General features: G+C 57.8%; 6 protein-coding genes across 6 annotated transcripts; 5 read left to right on the top strand and 1 right to left on the bottom strand.

Annotated features, from left to right (window-relative positions):
- PG997_005516 (uncharacterized protein) lies at positions 1–1,728 on the top strand (the record flags this gene model as incomplete). Its single annotated transcript, XM_066809831.1, has 1 exon — positions 1–1,728. The coding sequence occupies one exon, from the start codon at positions 1–3 to the stop codon at positions 1,726–1,728; it is 1,728 nt and encodes a 575-aa protein (XP_066668754.1).
- Positions 1,729–3,242: 1,514 nt separating this feature from the next.
- PG997_005515 (uncharacterized protein) lies at positions 3,243–5,184 on the top strand (the record flags this gene model as incomplete). The annotated part of the gene is made up of 5 exons (XM_066809830.1): positions 3,243–3,581; positions 3,690–3,704; positions 3,788–3,955; positions 4,083–4,316; positions 4,375–5,184. Coding segments are annotated over 5 exons (1,566 nt in total), but the record flags the coding sequence as incomplete, so codon positions are not given.
- Positions 5,185–6,752: 1,568 nt separating this feature from the next.
- Positions 6,753–7,603, top strand: PG997_005514 (uncharacterized protein; the record flags this gene model as incomplete). Its single annotated transcript, XM_066809829.1, has 2 exons — positions 6,753–6,824; positions 7,163–7,603. 2 exons carry the CDS (start codon positions 6,753–6,755, stop codon positions 7,601–7,603), a joined length of 513 nt encoding a protein of 170 aa, XP_066668752.1.
- Positions 7,604–7,731: 128 nt separating this feature from the next.
- On the top strand, positions 7,732–13,669 carry PG997_005513 (uncharacterized protein; the record flags this gene model as incomplete). Its single annotated transcript, XM_066809828.1, has 4 exons — positions 7,732–13,039; positions 13,102–13,404; positions 13,472–13,536; positions 13,607–13,669. The coding sequence occupies 4 exons, from the start codon at positions 7,732–7,734 to the stop codon at positions 13,667–13,669; spliced, it is 5,739 nt and encodes a 1,912-aa protein (XP_066668751.1).
- Positions 13,670–14,394: 725 nt separating this feature from the next.
- Positions 14,395–15,445, top strand: PG997_005512 (uncharacterized protein; the record flags this gene model as incomplete). Its single annotated transcript, XM_066809827.1, has 3 exons — positions 14,395–14,835; positions 14,917–15,269; positions 15,340–15,445. Coding segments are annotated over 3 exons (900 nt in total), but the record flags the coding sequence as incomplete, so codon positions are not given.
- A 361-nt stretch (positions 15,446–15,806) lies between these two features.
- On the bottom strand, positions 15,807–16,920 carry PG997_005511 (uncharacterized protein; the record flags this gene model as incomplete). Its single annotated transcript, XM_066809826.1, has 3 exons — positions 15,807–16,104; positions 16,182–16,525; positions 16,594–16,920. 3 exons carry the CDS (start codon positions 16,918–16,920, stop codon positions 15,807–15,809), a joined length of 969 nt encoding a protein of 322 aa, XP_066668749.1.
- Positions 16,921–17,488: the final 568 nt, after the last annotated feature.

Below are 17,488 nucleotides of genomic sequence, written 5' to 3'. Positions count from 1 at the left end.
ATGATGAGCGGGGACGAAGGGTCGGTCTACATCTCGGACAGCGAAACGAGCCGGGCCGGGTCCTCTGTTCGCCGCAGCCACCGTAGGGTGTCGTCGAGGAGCAGTACTACTTACCTCCTGGCGCAGCCCGCCCCGAAATTAAATCACCGATTATTACATATACGCCCCCAACTACTTCTTCAGACGCAACAGGTATCCTCGGACAGGCGACCGAAACCGACCATCGATGTGTATCCTTCCTCGGCCATAGCACACTCGGCGCTGGTGACGCCCCTGTTCAAGCGGTTCCCCCGGCTGGCCAGGATCAAGCGGGAGCTGAGTGTGGGCGATATCATGTTGGTCCAAAGCGAGGACTTGAGCGTCCCCGCGAGAGACCGAGCCGTGGACGAAGACGACGAGGACAGCATCAACAAGCGGGATCTGGTGGCGATCCTGAGTCCGATGGGCCGGGACATGGCCGAGATTGTCCTCTCCGACGGGACCGTTTGGACGGCGAAGCCGCGCATCCAGGGCAGCACGGTCTCGTACGATTTCACGACCGAGGACGAGTCCGGCAAGATCACCACGGCGCGCTGGGCCCGACGCAAGGCCACAGGCAAACCCGCTGCGACTTCGGCGCCAACATCGCCCACCGCGTCGTTCAGCTCGGCGCCCGAGCACCGATTCACCTTCAGCATGATCGACCCATCGTGTCGGCGACACCCTATCATGGCGACGCTGAGGCCCAACCAGTTGGAGGTCCAGGACACTTACACCACCGTCTCCCAGTCGGCGGGGCGGTATCCCCCGACTTCGTCCGCGCTCGGCTCGCCCACGACGTCCACGGGCGAGAAGGATGATGATCCTATCCCTTCTCCCGAGCGGACGGTGCAGACTGTCGAGGGATGGCAGAAGATCCTGATCCAAGTCACGGCGCTCTGGGTCGTGCTTCACCAGGGCTGGGTCTCGTCCTTCCGGCCCATGAACATCGAGTGCCGCGCCTCTGCGGCGGGCACGAACAACCCGTCCAAGCTCTCGCCACAGACGCGCAGCTTCTCGTTTGGCAGCAACGGCGGCCGCAATAGCCAGAGCCAGAACGGGCAGGCGACCAAGGGTAGTAACCCCCTGCACCGCATAACCCGGAGAGTGGGGGGTGGCACCGCCGGCAACAACCAGAACCAGGAGTGCAATGGAGAAGGGGAGAAGAAGACGAAAACGAAAACCGACCAAGACGTCCTGGGCGCGCTGCCTAGGAGGGCGACGTCCACGGGCGCGGCGTACGTGCAGAAGCGTAACGCGCAGAACCGGCTGTCCATGGAATCGCCGTCGATGAGCGAGGACACCAGCGAGCTGCTGCTGCGGCGGGGCCCGAGTCCGTTCAGTGGTGGTGGTGGTGGCGCGGACTGGAACGGAAGCACGACAACGAATCGATCTGGTGAACAACAACAACAACAGCAGCAGCAGCTACTACAACAGACACCCAGCAGCACTTTGAGCAGACCTAAGCGCCACACGCTAAACCGTGACGACTATTCTTCCTACCCGCCGGCCGACAGCTCGGGCGCTTCGCTGGCGCCCGAGCCGCTTCCGCAGCAGGGCCACAGGCGCGTGGTGTCGGAGTACTACTACGGCTCGCCGTGGCGGGTGTCGTCGTCGCCGCTCGAGCTGGACGAGGAGACGGGGAGGAGACGGGGGACCCGTTTGAGACGCACGCGAGCAGCAACGGGTATAAGCAACCGGTCGTCGTGAGCAATCATGAATCGGGCGCGGACGACGGCATCAACAACAGCAACGGCTGCGGCGCGGAGCTTGCGCGGGGACGGCCCCGGACGCCGAAGAGGCGGAGTATGTTGAATTGGCTTACGCGGTTGCGGGGACAGTAGGGACGGTTCTTCCGCAGAAGGGCTGCTTCGTTCAAGAGATAGGAAAACGAAGAACGGCATATATGAAATTATAAGCAACCTTTGATTGGGATGGGTAGGAAGGATGGAAAAGGTTATCCTTATGTAATCTCGGTATAGTGACTATCAGGTACTTATACGGGTTGTCGGGCAGGTGGAAGGAAAATAGGGGTGTGCTGGATGGAGTTTGGATAAGCGGCTTTTGGCTGTAGCTTACAGGCATTGCTCAGATGGCAGCGGGTAGCGAGTGAGCAAGTGGTTGGGTTGTGATTCATCTGCATTACGGAACAGACGATCGTTGGACTGGGCACGCATGGTGGCAGGAGGTGCGCTGCAGTTACAATTGAATAAGAATTATCAAACTGGAAATTGTCAATCAGCTTGTTCAAGTGTGGCCACATGTTGACATACCTTGCCGTCTTACGGAGAGTTCTGAGAGGTGGACATCGACGTCGACGTCGATCCCTTTTCTGGCCGAATGACTCTTCCGGCGTTGTTTGCTTGTGGCTAGCAAACCGGTATCACGGGGTCGGTCGTCGAGAGAGGTGCATGCAGATCATGCTTCTTGGCATGCAAACATATGCCAGCGCCGTGTAAACCTCGGGGTCCGGAAGGGGGTGGTTTGGGCCAATCACAGAAGCAGCGAGATATTCTCCGGTCCTACCCATCCTGCGCGCTATCCTGTTGGTAGCTTTTTGCGAACGAATGCTTGTTTGGTATCATGACATGGATGGCAGTCACTATCCGTCAGCGGTAGATGGGGGGCAGGCAGGCAGGGCCTGACAGCCAGGTAGGCGGAGTTGGGCTAAGGCCGGTGTTCTCCCGTGCGGGGATCAGCGATGGGCTGGATGGGGGTTCGAATGTTCTTACCCGGCTGAGGGAACGAGAGAGCCGGATTCACCGCTAGCTAACCCACACTTTGTGGGAAAAGGGCCAGCTCTGGTTTGCTGCTTCGGTTTGTTAGTCTGGGGCAAGGCGGACCGAAGCCGGGGTAGCTCGTAATCTACTAATACGTAACCTGCATGGGATTTCAACAAGGGCGGCTTTGGGGGATGAGGCTGCTTGGCGATTGCTGTGTACTTTACTTTTGACTCACGTTTTTTCTGCGTGTAGATTAGAAAGCAAAGGCCACAATCGACATTACTATATGATTTGCTCAATATCTGGACCCAAGATTGACCGCTTCGGCCGTCTATAAGAATACTGACTCCCTACGCTCTGTTTGGGAGCAGCAGTACCAGGCCAGAGTGCGGTGTTCTTTTAGCTTTCTCTTGCCGCGTTTTTTCAACTCGCAGCCAGGCTGACCAGCGCCTGAACCTGGCAACACCACGAGCTATACCGACCTGAACTTCTATCCCAGGCGGCTTTCTGTCTCTTGTTCTTTCTCGAGAAGATGGCGACCTACACGACCACCGCCACCGGCGGCGGCGGCGGCCCTCGACCGCCGTCATGGAGATGCAGGACATGGACATCCGAGCGCCGCACTCCAAGCTCGAGGAGGCCCGCCGGCCGCGCCCGGACGCTTCGGGCTCGTCCTCTTCGCGGGAAGAAGAGGGCCAGGACCCGAGCTCGCCGCCGCCGCCGCCGTCGACGGCGACCGAGGTGGTGCAGCGCTGGAACTACCCGAAGAGCAACGTGCCCAAGATCGGGGCTTGCTTTTGGTCGTTTGTGGTGATGGGGGCGAATGATGCGGCTTATGGTGTAAGTGACGCTGTCCGACATGAGCGCTTTTGCTTTCTACCTCTTCCGGGTGATGAGGCAGAGATGATGATGGGGAACTGGAGGGCTAACAACTGTCTGCGGGTATAGGCCTTGATTCACTATGTAAGTTACTTCTTGGACTTGGTTGCTCGAGGATCTTATCATCCCGACCTACCAGCCCATGGAAGACGATGCTGACTTGCCAGATTGAACAATACTACCATCTCACGTACACGATCGTCTCGCTGATCTTCCTCTCTCCGTTCGTCGGCTACACGGCCTCGGCGCTCCTGAACAACGTCCTGCACCGGTCCATCGGGCAGCGGGGCGTAGGCGGGATCGCGTCGGGGTGCCACATGTTGGCGTACATCATCGTAAGCCCTGTCCTGTCCTGTCCTACCGACCACTTCATAAGAACTCGGGAGGGGCGAAGCAAACCATAGACGGCAGTGAGTAAATAGTCCAGACAACGCCCCATGCTGATGGAAGTGAAACGACCAGATCGCCCTCCATCCCCCGTACCCGGTCATGGTCATCGCCTTCATGATCGCCGGTTTTGGTAACGGCCTCGCGGACGCGGCGTGGAACGCGTGGGTCGGCAACCTCGACCGCGCCAACGAGATGCTGGGCTTCCTGCACGGCTTCTACGGGCTCGGCGCTGTGCTCTCGCCGCTGATTGCGACGAACATGGTGGCGAACGCGAAGCTGCCTTGGTACACGTTTTACTACATCATGGTAAGTTTTCGTCGCCTCCGCGGTGGATGCTTCTTATCTGACTGAGCGCCATTCATAGATCGGCCTGGCCGGCGTAGAGATCTTCACCTCGGTCGCCGGCTTTTGGACCGCGACGGCGGCCGTGTATCACGCCTCGATCGCGCGGCAGCACGGCGACGAGCGCGAGGGGGAGGAGGGGGAGGAGGCGCAGCCGCGGGGCAGCCTGCGCGAGGCGCTGGTGAAGCGGCCATCGGCGCGCGTGACGTGGCTGTGCGCGCTGTTCCTGCTGGGCTACGTCGGCATCGAGGTCGCGCTCGGCGGCTGGATTGTGGTGTTCATGATCCAGGTCCGGCAGGGGGCCGAGTTTGCGAGCGGGATGACGGCCATGGGGTTCTGGCTCGGCGTCACGGTCGGGCGGGTGGTGCTGGGGTTCGTGACGCCGCGGTTGGGGGAGAAGTTGGCTATTACCGTGAGTTTTTCCCTCCTATTTTCCCCCGTCTTTCGTGGTTTTATTCTTGGTGAGCTGACGAATGCCGCGGCCCAGATCTACCTCCCCATCGTCATGGCCCTGGAACTGCTCTTCTGGCTCGTGCCCAAGTTCATCGTCTCGGCCGTGGCCGTGGGCCTGCAGGGCTTCTTCCTGGGCCCGCTGTTCCCGGCCGCCATCGTGGCCATGTCGAAGTTGCTGCCGCGGCACTTGCACGTGGGCGCGATCGGGTTCGCGGCAGCGTTCGGCGGGAGCGGGGCCGCGGTGCTGCCATTCGCGGTCGGCGCCATTGCGCAGGCCAAGGGCGTGCAGGTGCTGCAGCCTATTATACTGGCGCTGCTGGGGGTGATTTTGGTGCTGTGGCTGGGGCTGCCGCGGTTTAACGATAAGAAGAAGGAATAGGCTTGCGTACGGGTTAAGGACTCAGCGGACCGAGAGTTGATGTGAGGGTCGGTTGGAGCAGATGGAGATACACAGGCACTGAGCATATAGATATATTTAGGTGATGGGTGCGCATACCTTGCGGGAGTCATCTCGGTCACGGGTTATGTAGATATAGCAATCTAGTTCTTGATGAGAAATATGAACGAGTCACTGGGCATTTCGTATAGCTCGTATCTGCTGGTGTGGTGTTACTAAAGGGGCCTGTCAAATGCCCCTTTTTCAGTTGAATCCGGGTCTGTTCATTAAAAAACGTAGAATAAAGAAAGAAAAAAAATCGTGTTTCCCCTTTTGAAGTGCCATCGTGCATTGCTATGTACGGTAAGGATACCGATCATTTTGTTTTCAGTGTTTTAACTCCCGTGCTTGACTCGGACCGATCCGATGGATGATCTTTGGGATCTGAGCGTCAGGCCCGGGGCGGATTGAAGGGACGCTTGGTGCGCCGTGCCTATCTGACTAGGAAACACCAGGTGTACGTACGACAAGGTGGAATTCGATGAAATCATAGATGAGATACAGCCGAGGTGATCACACGCTGAATCGTGGATGACGGCAACCTCTTTGATTACGTGGTTGCACCATGAACTGTGGTGCTGCCTTATCCTATTAACTTAGGTTCTTATATGTTACTTGCTAACTAAATAAGTCGTGGTGGTGGTGCTGATTACATGCACGTCGTGTATTCAGAATCACTTGGAGTTTAGACAGCGTGATGAGGGATCATGTAACCCGGCTCGACCCCCATCTCAATCAGCCATGGCTTAGTTACAAATCACATCCAGCCCGGCCGTCCAGCCAGCATCATAAATCAGATAGGCATGTAGTAGGTGATGATGGCCTTGGCGGATTTGGCCTTTCCCAAACGACAAGGGCAATGGACCGACCGGAAGGAGATCCCAATGGGCCATGAGCCAGGTCGGCAAGTGGGACATGCTGGTTGCGACAAGGCTGCTATTGGCGTTACGCAGCCTGTGTGTGTGTGCAGAGAAGGGCTGTGTGATCCATCAGATCCCATGCCAGGCGCATCAAGTGATCCCTGGCACAGCTCTCGCTCGGCTGCATGTATGTATGTCCAGGGTTCCCTCTTTCCAGGGTGCTGGTAGTGGGCTGGGGGATGCAGCTGCGGGAAACGAAGAAATGGCCATGTTGCCATCCAAGTACGTACATACCTTGAATATCGTGTAGGTAGACGTAGGTGGACTTGCCAAACCAATTTAATAGCCGAGTTCAACACAAGTACATCATGATCGTGCCTATTGCCTAGATGTATGTACCTAGCCTCTGTTGGATGTTGTATTCCTTGTTGGCTGCAGTTCAGACGTGTCGCTGGCATGGAAGCATGCGGGGTGCAAGTGAACACGAAAGAAGGAGAGGGATTAATCAATTGACGGGATTATAATTAGGCATATCTGCAGTGATGAATCCCATCCCACACACCTCGCATCTCTCACATGAGCAGAGCATGCAAGCCCAATTCAAGATACCCAGGCAGATGTTGGCCACATTATCCTGTCCTTAGCTCCAACATGCGAAACTGGCCTCGCAAGCCGAATGGAAGCCTTGCGTTCGAGTCAAGCCCAGGGCTTTGTCAGTTTCAAGTACTTAAGCAGCGGCTGTCAACCCTCGGGTGGTGGCATGATTTCCGGGGCTTCTCTTTTTCGATATGGGCTACATGTTCCATAACTGTTTTATTTCTTCCCAATAGAGCATGTAGCATTGGGTCTCGTACTATTGGGAACTTGATACTTACTGTTCCTGCAAATTAATCCTCATTGTCTCTCCAAGGCCGTGTATGACTTCCTTGAACGTTGTGGTAATTGAAGGTCGATACATGCTCGTTGACTGGTCGGGTCGGGTACCTAGCTTCAACAGCCAGCAGCTAGCTAAAGGCCCCCATTGTGCAGTGCTAGGGCCCTGTGCAGTACGTACTTCACAGCTAGCTCCAGTAGCCAGTAGCTCCAGCCCCTCTCTCCATCATCGATACGCAGCCGACCCACCCAAGGTCCAGTCAACTCACTGGGCCCTTGAATCGCATTGTCAGCAGCAGCCAGAGCAGTCATTGGCAAGCCGAGAGCAGGGCAGCACCCAACGAACCACCCGCTTGCCGCTGCAACTGCACTGCCCAGCCTTGTCACATCCCATCCAGAGAGAGAGAGCATTGAGTTGGACAGAGCAGTTGGCAGACTCCGACCCTGCGGCACGAGACCAATCTCCTCCTACCACCGTTGCATTCGTAAAAGATCAAGATTGGCCACCTCTGCCCGAATTCCTTACTTGCCGCCCTCCACAGAAGACACCCAGTCTTCAGTCTTCGCCAATTCCCCCTCGGCTCGGCCAACGAAAACTGGACGACGTCACCGGCTTAGCTGCCTGCTGAAACACTGCCCTCCGACCTCCATGGTTGCAGCTATCTGAACTATTTCACTCCAAAGGGAAACCGAGGCCCCTCAAGCAAACAGCTTCGTTCCACACAAACACCACACTCCATCCCGCCGCATCGAAGCGATGGAGGACCATCTCGACTTGTCCAACCCGGGCGCCTTGTCGGGCGCCGCCCAGTTCCTGAGCGCCTTTGGCTCGTCCGGCGAACCCATCTCCCGTGCCACCTCCCCGGGCCTCCCCTCCACCCCCGATGCCGATTCTCACGATACCTCCAAGCGCCACCGACCCCGAACCTTTTCCTATTTCCAGCTGCTGCCCTACCCCGTCGAGGAGGAGGCACAACGCGACGCCGCCCTGCAAGGAATCCTCAAGCAGCTCTATATCTCCATCAAGGCAGAAGACTTCTCCCCGGGCGCCCTCCACTGGACCCGCCAGCTGTCCGGATGGCTCAGCCTCAAGTTCGACATGCCCAGGGACCTCCGCGCCAAGCTGGCGAGGCTCTACTTCCATCTCTCCCTGGCCCCGGGCCTCGACGGCGCCGCCGCCGACCGCTTCTCCAGGATGGTCTCCACCCTGGCTAGGCGGAAACACCTCTTGAAGCCCGGCGAGGACCTCATGCTGGACTGGAGACCCTTGTGGAAGGAGATCCGGGCCTTGGTGCTTCCTGGCGAAGCCCCGGCCCACCATTCCGCCCGCAGACGAGGCCTGAAGCACCTGTGGAAGCTCTGCCTCCAATCTTACACCTACTTCGACCCGAGCGAGAGACGAGCCATGCTGGACGAGATCCTGCCCTTCTTCAGCACCTCGGATTTACAGGATGCCTACATCGTCGTCGGCACCCTCAACATTCTCATGCCCACGACCCCCGCCCCTCCGACAGCGCCCCAGTCGCAGCCGTCCGATTTCGTGCCGACCTTCTTCCATCTGTGGTCCTTGATGACCAGGTCCAAGGTCTTCGACATCACCTTCCTCGACATGTTCTCGCGCATGGCCCGAGACTACCTGGCATACCGACACGTCCCGTTTACCGAGTACGGCATCTTTACTCGCGAGCAGTCCGATCTTATCTTCACTGCCATCCTTCGCTTGACCGAGATTCCCGTTGGCCAGGCCAACTCTCCATATACGTCTCTAGACTACTCCTCAGGAATGGGAATTTTCCTGGAGAAGGACAAGAAGAAGCACCCCATCTCGTATACAATTGCTCGCTGGGTCGTTTCGTCCCTGTCGCCCCAATGTCTGGAGAAGGATGGCTCCATTCTCAACAGTCTCGAGGGGCTACTAGAGTCTATCGACACCTTCTTTCACCCCTCGAACCAGGGCTCGTGGACCACCATGTTGGCACAGATGACCTTTTATTTGACGGAAATGTTCGTATCGAGATGGAATAAGGAACAGGGAAACGAGCAGGATACTCCAGTCGACCGACGGCTCAACGAGGAACTGAAGCATAGGTTTGTCAAGAGCCTTCGCGAAGTCACCTTCATGGGACTCTTCGGCAAGAGCACAAAGGTCACCAACATGTACTTTGGCGCCCTTCAAAACCTGACCTACCTCGAGCCGGACCTGATGCTTCCTGGCGCCCTGCAAAGGTTCTACCCGAGTTTGCAGGGACTTGTGGAAGTCCACCGCACCACTTCGAGTCTTTGTGGTCTACAAATGATTGCCAACATCATGTCGCGGCAAAAGGGCTTCCGGTGCCACATCACGGCGCTGCTTGCCCTGGCCTTGCCTGGCATTGACGCCAACGATCTTAACAAGACCCAGTACACCTTAAACTTCATCCAGAGTGTCGCGTACAGCATCCCATTCGTCGATCTGACCAAGGAGAACTCCAGTGTGCACGACACCACCTTGGCGATGCAATGGGTTCAGGGTGAGATGGAACGTATGGAGCGCGAAGGCCAGGAGGTCCAGATCGACTACAAGAACGAGCTCAGCGACGAAGACGAGGCGAATATTGTTCGTTCGTCCACGGCCGGCTTCGGGGAATTCATTTTGGCCCTTCTCGGCAAGGTCTTCACGCTGCTCGAGAACCTGCCGGACTCCTCGCAGTTGCGATCTGGCTCTCCAGAAGATAATATCATCAACACTTTGCCGGCTGCTCTGACCCCGTTGTTTGCATCACTTTCCCCAGAACTGTTTGACATGGCCCTGGAGAAGCTGTCGACCTTTGTGTCCACCCACGTTGTACACCAAGCACGTGATGCCATGGCCTGGATCTGTAATGCTCTTTGCAAAGTGAATCCGGAGAAAACACTCAAGGTCTTCCTCCCCATGCTGATTGTCAATATTCGCAATGAAATTGATTACAACGGAGCCGCTTCGGACAGGAGTAGCGGCACAGAAGTCTTGCCCCGTGACCGTGCGCTCGTCTGGCACGTTAGCATTCTTAGCATGTGTGTTGTCCACGTGGGTGCCGAAGTCCTCAAATACAAGACGGAACTTTTCGATATCGCCAAATACATGCAGGAGAAGTGCCGAGGACTCCCTACCATCCACATCAGCAACTACATCCATCATCTGTTGCTGAACCTCACAGCCACCTACCCCATCGACAATGCCCTGTTTGAGCCCGATGTCATCAAGAGAGGGTTGGACGTGCAAGACTGGGGCCAGTCCACCGCCCCTGCGGATCTCACCATCCGATGGCACCGCCCGCTGCCGGCAGAACTGGAGTTTGCCGTGGAACTCTTCCAGTCGCAGGCGCAAGGCGCCATGGAGAGACTGGAAGTCTTCATGGGCAGCGACGCGCCGGTCAGCCGAAAGGGAAAGAACAAGGAGTGGTCTGATGAGGTATCGCGTCAGCTTACGCAACTCAGGCTTGTGATTTCCGGAATCGCGATACTGTTCGACCCTAAGTGGGCGTTCAGCGACGCAAACGGTGTCAATGGCCGACATGCTGACAATGACGGAGATGAGATGATGGGAGACCGGGACGATGAAGAGGAGAACCCCCTGGCGGAAGCCGGCGAGGATGACGAAACCAGGCCACAGTTCAAGTACCAGAGTGGATACTTGCTGACCCCGGAAAACCCTCTCTACAGTCGTATCCATCAGATCCGCGACGAGATCGGCCGCTTGTTATCGAGGACTCACGCCTTCCTCAACAACCAGCAAGAAGACGATGTGCCTTGTTTCACGGCCCTGTACTCCACATACCGCACTTGGATCACCGATGTAGGCTTCGAAAGATCTGCGCACCCTCTCGAGCGGCTGCAAAGACTCTACAAGGCAGACATTGGCCCCTTTAAGATCAGTGGTCTCCGCAAGGCCTACCCGCGCCCACTCCTCATCAAGCGTGCCGATGCGTACCAGCTGCAACGCGTGAAGCACAACGCCTCTGTCCGGAGGAAGAGCGAGATCGACCGACAGCTCCTCCTCGACCTGGCCGAGTCCTGTACCTCACAATATGCGGATGTTCGAAGAATTGCCCAAGGCGCCCAGGATGCTTCATTGAAGGTACTCATTGGTGGCAGGCCTCTGGTCATTCCTGTGATCTTGGAGCGCTTCCGCAAGGCCATGGATGCGATGGATCATGACCGCATCAAGGGAGCGATGTACACCCTGCTCTTCACCAGTCTGCTGAAGACTTTGATACGCGACTGGCGATACGCGCCCGATCTCCTCCGCCTCTACATCCGAACCGCGGGTGTCGACAAGACCTCCATCCAGAACTTGGGAGCCACTGCCCTATATCCTATGATAGAATTCGGGAAGCGGTTTGAGCTCATGGTCCTGTTGGACGATGAGATTGTATCGCAGATTAAGCCGGCCGAGGACTGCTCCGGCGTCATTGCGTCGCGACACGACTTCGTTGTCGAGCGGCGGAGGAAGGTCGAGGAGAAGAAGATCGCCCTCGGTCTCGAGCTTATTGAGCTCTCAAAGGAATCGCACTGGAAGACGGCGAGTCGTTGCGTCATCTTCACTACGAACCTTTGTGTTCGGTTCGATTCGATTGCACCGCCTCAGTTCATCGAGCTGGTGACTCGAGGAACCAACGACCCACATCCAGGCCTTCGGAGTAGTTATCTGACGGCCTTCTCGAATGTATTTGCTGCCATCGACCAGCGTGCCGTATACAACCACTCCTACAGAGATTACTTGGAAGAAAAAGAGAAGGATGTCAACAAGGTGGTCGTCCCCGTCGAGAAAGGCGATGCCGAATTTACGCGCAACTTCCTCGACAGCTTTGCCGATCTGGATCGCGCCGAGTACTTTGTCGACTCCGACTATGCCGGCTGGCTTGCCTGGGGCAAGAAGTTCAATGCCTTCCGCACCAAACCCAAGCGTTTCGATGAATATGACGATGTCGAAGTGGCTGCGAGACAGCAAATCGGGAAGCTGGTCACCAGGGACTGGCTAAAGCAGTTCTTCGACTACCTAAAGCAGGAACCGCGTGATTCGTCGTCGGATAGATTCCGGAGCCCTGTTGTCATCCTGCTGATGCATGTGTTTGACTTGATGAACTACGGTCAGACGGAACTGACCTTTGAGGACGTCACGACCTTGACGGCCGAGGTTTACGGCGACGGCACGGACAAGCATCAACACCGCGCCACGTCGGAGATCTTGGGTGCTATGCTTGCCGGCTCAGCGGATGATCCCGTGGAGATGAAGGACCAATCTTGGGGATTTGCGCAGCCCATGCTTCTCAAGATCTTTGCGGACAGCCTGACTCCCGAGAACCTGTCGTATTGGATGACGTGCCTACACTTCATCATCGATACCAAGGACCCTCGCCGTGCGCCTGAGCTCGTCAAGACTCTCAGCTCCTTCCGACTGGACATGTCATCAAACGCAGCCTTCAAGGAAGCCTCCAAGGTCGGGCTTTTGGAGTTCCTCATTAACGATTGTGGGTGGCACTTCCGCCACGAGAAGCCTGTTCTTGCCGATTTCCTGGCTCATATCGACCACCCCTACAAGTCAGTGCGCGAGGCTATTGGCCGCGTGATAGCGACCATTTACCGAACCCGGTATCACGAATCGTTCGAGAACGTCTCGGCTCTTTTGGACCAGAACAAGGCGGTGTCGTCGTCAGGCATTGGCATTCGTCCCTACCAGCCAGACGAGGAATTCAGCGCCACCATCAAGGACGTTTTCTCACGCCTCGAAAAATGGAGACACGAGCGCACGCCCGGCCAACAAACGCCATCTTCGTACACTTCTGGCTCCAAGACGGTGCTGACCTGGCTGGACAACACCCTGTCCTCGCAGGAATGCACGCAGCTGACATCGTTCTTCCCGGACCCGTTCATAGATCAGCTCCTGCACATGATGGACGTCAAGGAGGACCCTGAGCTTATGAGACTCGCTTACCACGTGTATCGGCATCTTCCGAACATCCCCTTCAGGACCGGCGAAGACGGGCCATTCATTGCCGCGCTGATCCGGCTTGGCAAGGGCGCAACGTCGTGGCACCAGCGCCTCCGTGCGCTTGTCAACATGCAGGTGATCTACTTCCGCCGGCTGTTCTTGATGGACGCGGCGCAGCGGGGGTGCTCTTCGACGCCGTGGGCGACATGCTGGCCGACCCGCAACTCGAGGTCCGTACGGTGGCCGGGGCGACGCTGGCCGGCATGATCCGGTGCTCGCCGGCTATGATCCGGAACCCGGTCATCGAGTCGCTCAAGTCGCGGTTCGAGCGCGCGCTGGCGCAGAACCCGATGCCCAAGAAGAAGACGCCCGGCACGGACACGCCGGTCAACGCGACGCAGCAGGTGGTCCGGCGACACGCGGCGGTGCTGGGCCTGGGGTCGCTGATCGAGGCGTTTCCTACGCGACGCCGCCGCCGGCGTGGATGCCCGAGGTGCTGGCGTTGCTGGCGCGGCGCGCGGCTAGTGATCCGGGCGTCGTGGGCAAGGCGACCAAGAGCATTCTGTCGGAGTTCAAGAAGACGAGACAGGACAGTTGGGGGTTGATCAGAAGGTAAGTCGATTCGCCTGTCCCTGCGAACGGAGAAGGGAGAAAATATGAGACTAACATGTTACGTGCGCAGTACTTCACTTCGGAGCAGTTGGAGGATCTGGAGGGTGTCCTCTGGAAGAGCTATTTCGCCTAAAGAAGAAAAACATGGATAGCAAGCGGGTGGCTTATTGCTGCTACTGGGTGTAGGAGATACATGTACAGAAGCATGAATAATAGAGAAATACAAGCGATGCATTTGCTTAGTTTATTTGGTCTTGGGATTGGTGGCCAGCTGCTACTGTTTCGTGTGGTGATTGTGTTGCCTTCCCGTGTATAGCCATATGGTTCTGTCGCCCACGGTGCCTGCAATGACCACCGCCGGCACCATGCTGTGTAGCAAGGAGCTGCGTGGTGAATGAGTCGAAATTTACAGTCTCACTTCTAGATGCGTCAAATAGAAATGCCGAACGAATAGCTTTGGGGTCCCCGAGTGCCGTTGTCTGCCTGCTCCAGGGATGCGGCGCAATAAGCACTTGTTCAGTACCACCCCACCCAAGTCAGCATAATGCACTTACACACGTTCGGACTTTTCGCATCGCTACGAAAGTGCGGCAGACGGCGTAACTTCACAGCGGCGCGTTCGCATAAGAACCTACATCGCCGTCTTGGGGGCAAGGTTAGGCCGACTATGGTGGTTAGGTGGCGCTGGAATACATTGAAATGCTATATAAGCTGATTCGTTCTCCTGTTTCTTGTGTCAAGTGGTTGGCATTCTCGCTGACTTGTAATACCACACCGCTCAATAACTACATGAATACACTACCACGAAAAGGCCATTTACCCTAATAAAGCGGTTTCTTCTTATCTTCTATTTACCAGCCGATTGCCAACACCCAAAAACATGGCCACGATGGCGTCCCAGGACAACGACGACGTTTCGACGAACCCGCCGCCAGCCCCCGCCATCACCGTCTACCGCGGCTGGAAGGACCCGGGCCGGCACGTCTGGTCGCCCTTTGTCGTCAAGCTCGAGGCCCGGCTCCGGTTCGGGGGGTCGCGTACCGCACCGCGGCGGGCTCGCCCAAGACGGCGCCGCGGGGCAAGATTCCCTACGTCGAGTTTTCCGACTCTTCTTGTTCCTCGAGTGGCGATGACGGTGAGGGTGCGGGTACGGGTGCACTGGGCGACTCGGGCCTCATTATCAAGGCGCTGACGGAGCGGGGGCTGTTGGCGGATTTGAATGCGAGGCTGGACGGGGAGGGGAGGGCGCGGGACTTGGGGGTGCGGAGTTTGATGGAGGATCGGTTGTGTTTTTACCACGTAAGTGCAGTACAAACTTACATCAGCATACCTGCTCTGTTGTATTGACAACTGACACGATGGGGGCTAACAAAAAAACAGGGCTGGGAACGCTGGACCCAGAACTACTACACGATGCGCGACCACATCTTCGGCGCCCTGCCGTACCCGCTGCGCGTGGTGATCGGGCTGCTGGCCTACCGCGGCACGGTGGCGACGCTGCACGGGCAGGGGACGGGGCGGTACAGCGGCGAGGAGATCGCGGCGTTCCGGCGCGAGGTCTGGGAGGGGGTCGATGCGCTGCTGGCGGCGTCGAGGGACAAGGCGCGGGCTGCCCGGGGTAATAATGAAGAGGGAGAGGGGAAGGAGCCGTTCTGGATCCTGGGCGGGGAGGGACCGACCGAGGCGGATGCGACGGTGTTTGGGTTTGTGGTTAGTGTCTTGATCTGCACGGCGTACGTTTTGGTTGCTTCTTTCATTTTCATCCCCCAGCTCGATTGTTCACTAACGACCTGACACAAACAGGGGCCCGGATTCGCAGAAGGTGGTCAAGGGGTTCCCGGTCATCCTGGAGTATGCCGAGAGGATACAGGATCGGTACTTCCCTGACTACGAGAAATGGACTCTGTGAGGTAGCGTTTTCCTGCTTGCCTATGGGATGGCGATGTAAACGTCAAACATTCAGATGGGACACCGGTGGGGAGGCTCAGGCGGGCACTGTACATGTGATGAGCATTGGCGCCATCTTGTCTGTTTGCAAGTTTTGGTACGATAAATATGTACAGTACAAATGATCAAGATTTTGACCTCATTTCCAGTCAAAAATTGCTCGCCGGGGGGTATTAAACAGTAAAAAGAAAAAAAAGAAAAAGACATCCTATCTCGTTCTCAACGAGACGGAGTTTCTATCGCTTCACGCATCACGTCAAAACCCCCGCCGCCATCCTAGAGGGGGAAGGAGTTCAATTGGGACCGTCTCTTGTTTCCCCGGCCTAGGGCATCTCGTGAGACTCGGCCCGCTGGTCGCCCATGAGATGCCGGTGCTCATTGTGCAGCTCGACGGGCGGCGAGTAGACCGTGTTCTCCTTCATCTGCGGCTCCGACGGTGACGGGTCGTAGTACCCGCCACCGCCGCCGCCGCCAGCCGTGCTGCCCGAGTAACCACCGACCGAGCTGTCCGGAGCATATCCCATCTCCGTAGTCTGCTGCTGGCCATACGCGTTCGGCGCGTATCCTCCGGGACCGCTGCCGCTGCCGTTATGCATGTCTTGCGCGGCGGCGGCGGCCTGGCTATTCCGGCGGCGCCTTCGCCACATCATGAAACCAATAATGCCGGCCACGAGGGCGATGCCGCCGACGCAGCCCACCACGATGCCCGCGATGGCGCCGGATCCCAACCCCCGTTGCCGTCGCCATCGTCCGACGTGCCCGCATTCTGGCCGTCCGCCGTCGGTGTCGCCGTCGTGGGCCCCGTGGCGGAAGGCGACGACGAGGAGGACGAGGTGGTCGGCGTCGCCGTCGCGCACTGGGACGTCGAGACCGTCTTGGCGAAGAAGGTGTTGCCGGGCAGCGTGTTCACGCCCGCGTCGGTGCAGCCGACGGCCTCGACCTTGCCGCGGTAGAAGCCGTTGAAGCCGGGCTCGCAGCACCAGGCACCGTCGGAGATGGTGCCCGTGTCGCCGCCCCAGAGGGTCCATTGCTGGTTCGGACACTGTTGTCTCACGCGTCAGTCCTTCTTGCTCTCTTTCACGAGGGGGTTGCGGTGTTGTGTTCACTTACCCTGGGCGTCTCCCGGGCCTGGCTGAGGCAGTCCTCGCCCTCCTTGCAGCACCAGCTGCCGCCCTGGAGCCCGACGCCGGCGCAGACGTAGCCCGACGGGCAGCACCGGCGCTGCGTGCCCATGCCGCAGTCGACGGGCGCGCTCGAGGGGCAGTACCGGCTCTTGACGCGGAGCGACCAGCCGCCGTCGTAGGGGCACACGTCGTTTTGCGCGGCGGCGGCGGCGGCGGCGGCGGCCAGATGTAGAAGCGCCGCGCCCCAGAAGAAGAGGGAAGCGGCGCGCCGGGACGGTGGTGCCGTCATGTCGGCTGCTGCTTTGCCCACCATCGTCGAAGTTTGTTCGTGGTTTCGTCCCGTGGTCGGTCCTCCCTTTTCCTACCCTGTCCGTCGATACGCAGGATAGATCTAGTTCATCCCACGCACGCACGTGGGATTCTGGTGTCTTTAGTGGCCTGTGGTTCGTCTGGCTGCGGCACGGGGCAAAAATACAAAACAGAGACAACTACTGCGTCAGCCGTGCATTCCAGGAAAGAAAAAAATGACGAAAGATCGAGAGGAGAAAGAGAGGGAAAGCAGCCCGCGGTCGATGCATGAATGGTTATGAAGGAATCGGGACCAGGAGGGTCCATCAATCGCCAATACTCTCGGCTTTGGATGCCCCCCATCCCCCATCAGCCATGCCTCCTACGGTTCCCGGGGCCCTGGCTTGCTGTGCTTGCTGTCCACCTGCGTGCTGTGCCGCCTGTGCCTCTCTTGCTGCTTGCTCTCTCTCTCTTTCATAATATTGCCCATTTTGCTTTTGGGTCCTACCAAGGCGCTTGGATGGGGACAGCAAAACCGAGAGCTGGGGGGGTGTGAGAGGGAACTGCGGAAGACGGATCCAATGAGGTGATGG

Source organism: Apiospora hydei (genome assembly GCF_038363865.1).
Source record: "Apiospora hydei strain CBS 114990 chromosome Unknown utg000005l_segment0_segment0, whole genome shotgun sequence".
NCBI lineage: Eukaryota > Fungi > Ascomycota > Sordariomycetes > Amphisphaeriales > Apiosporaceae > Apiospora > Apiospora hydei.
The sequence above is the reverse complement of the archived record's forward strand: the minus strand, read 5'-3'. Positions and strand labels throughout refer to the sequence as shown.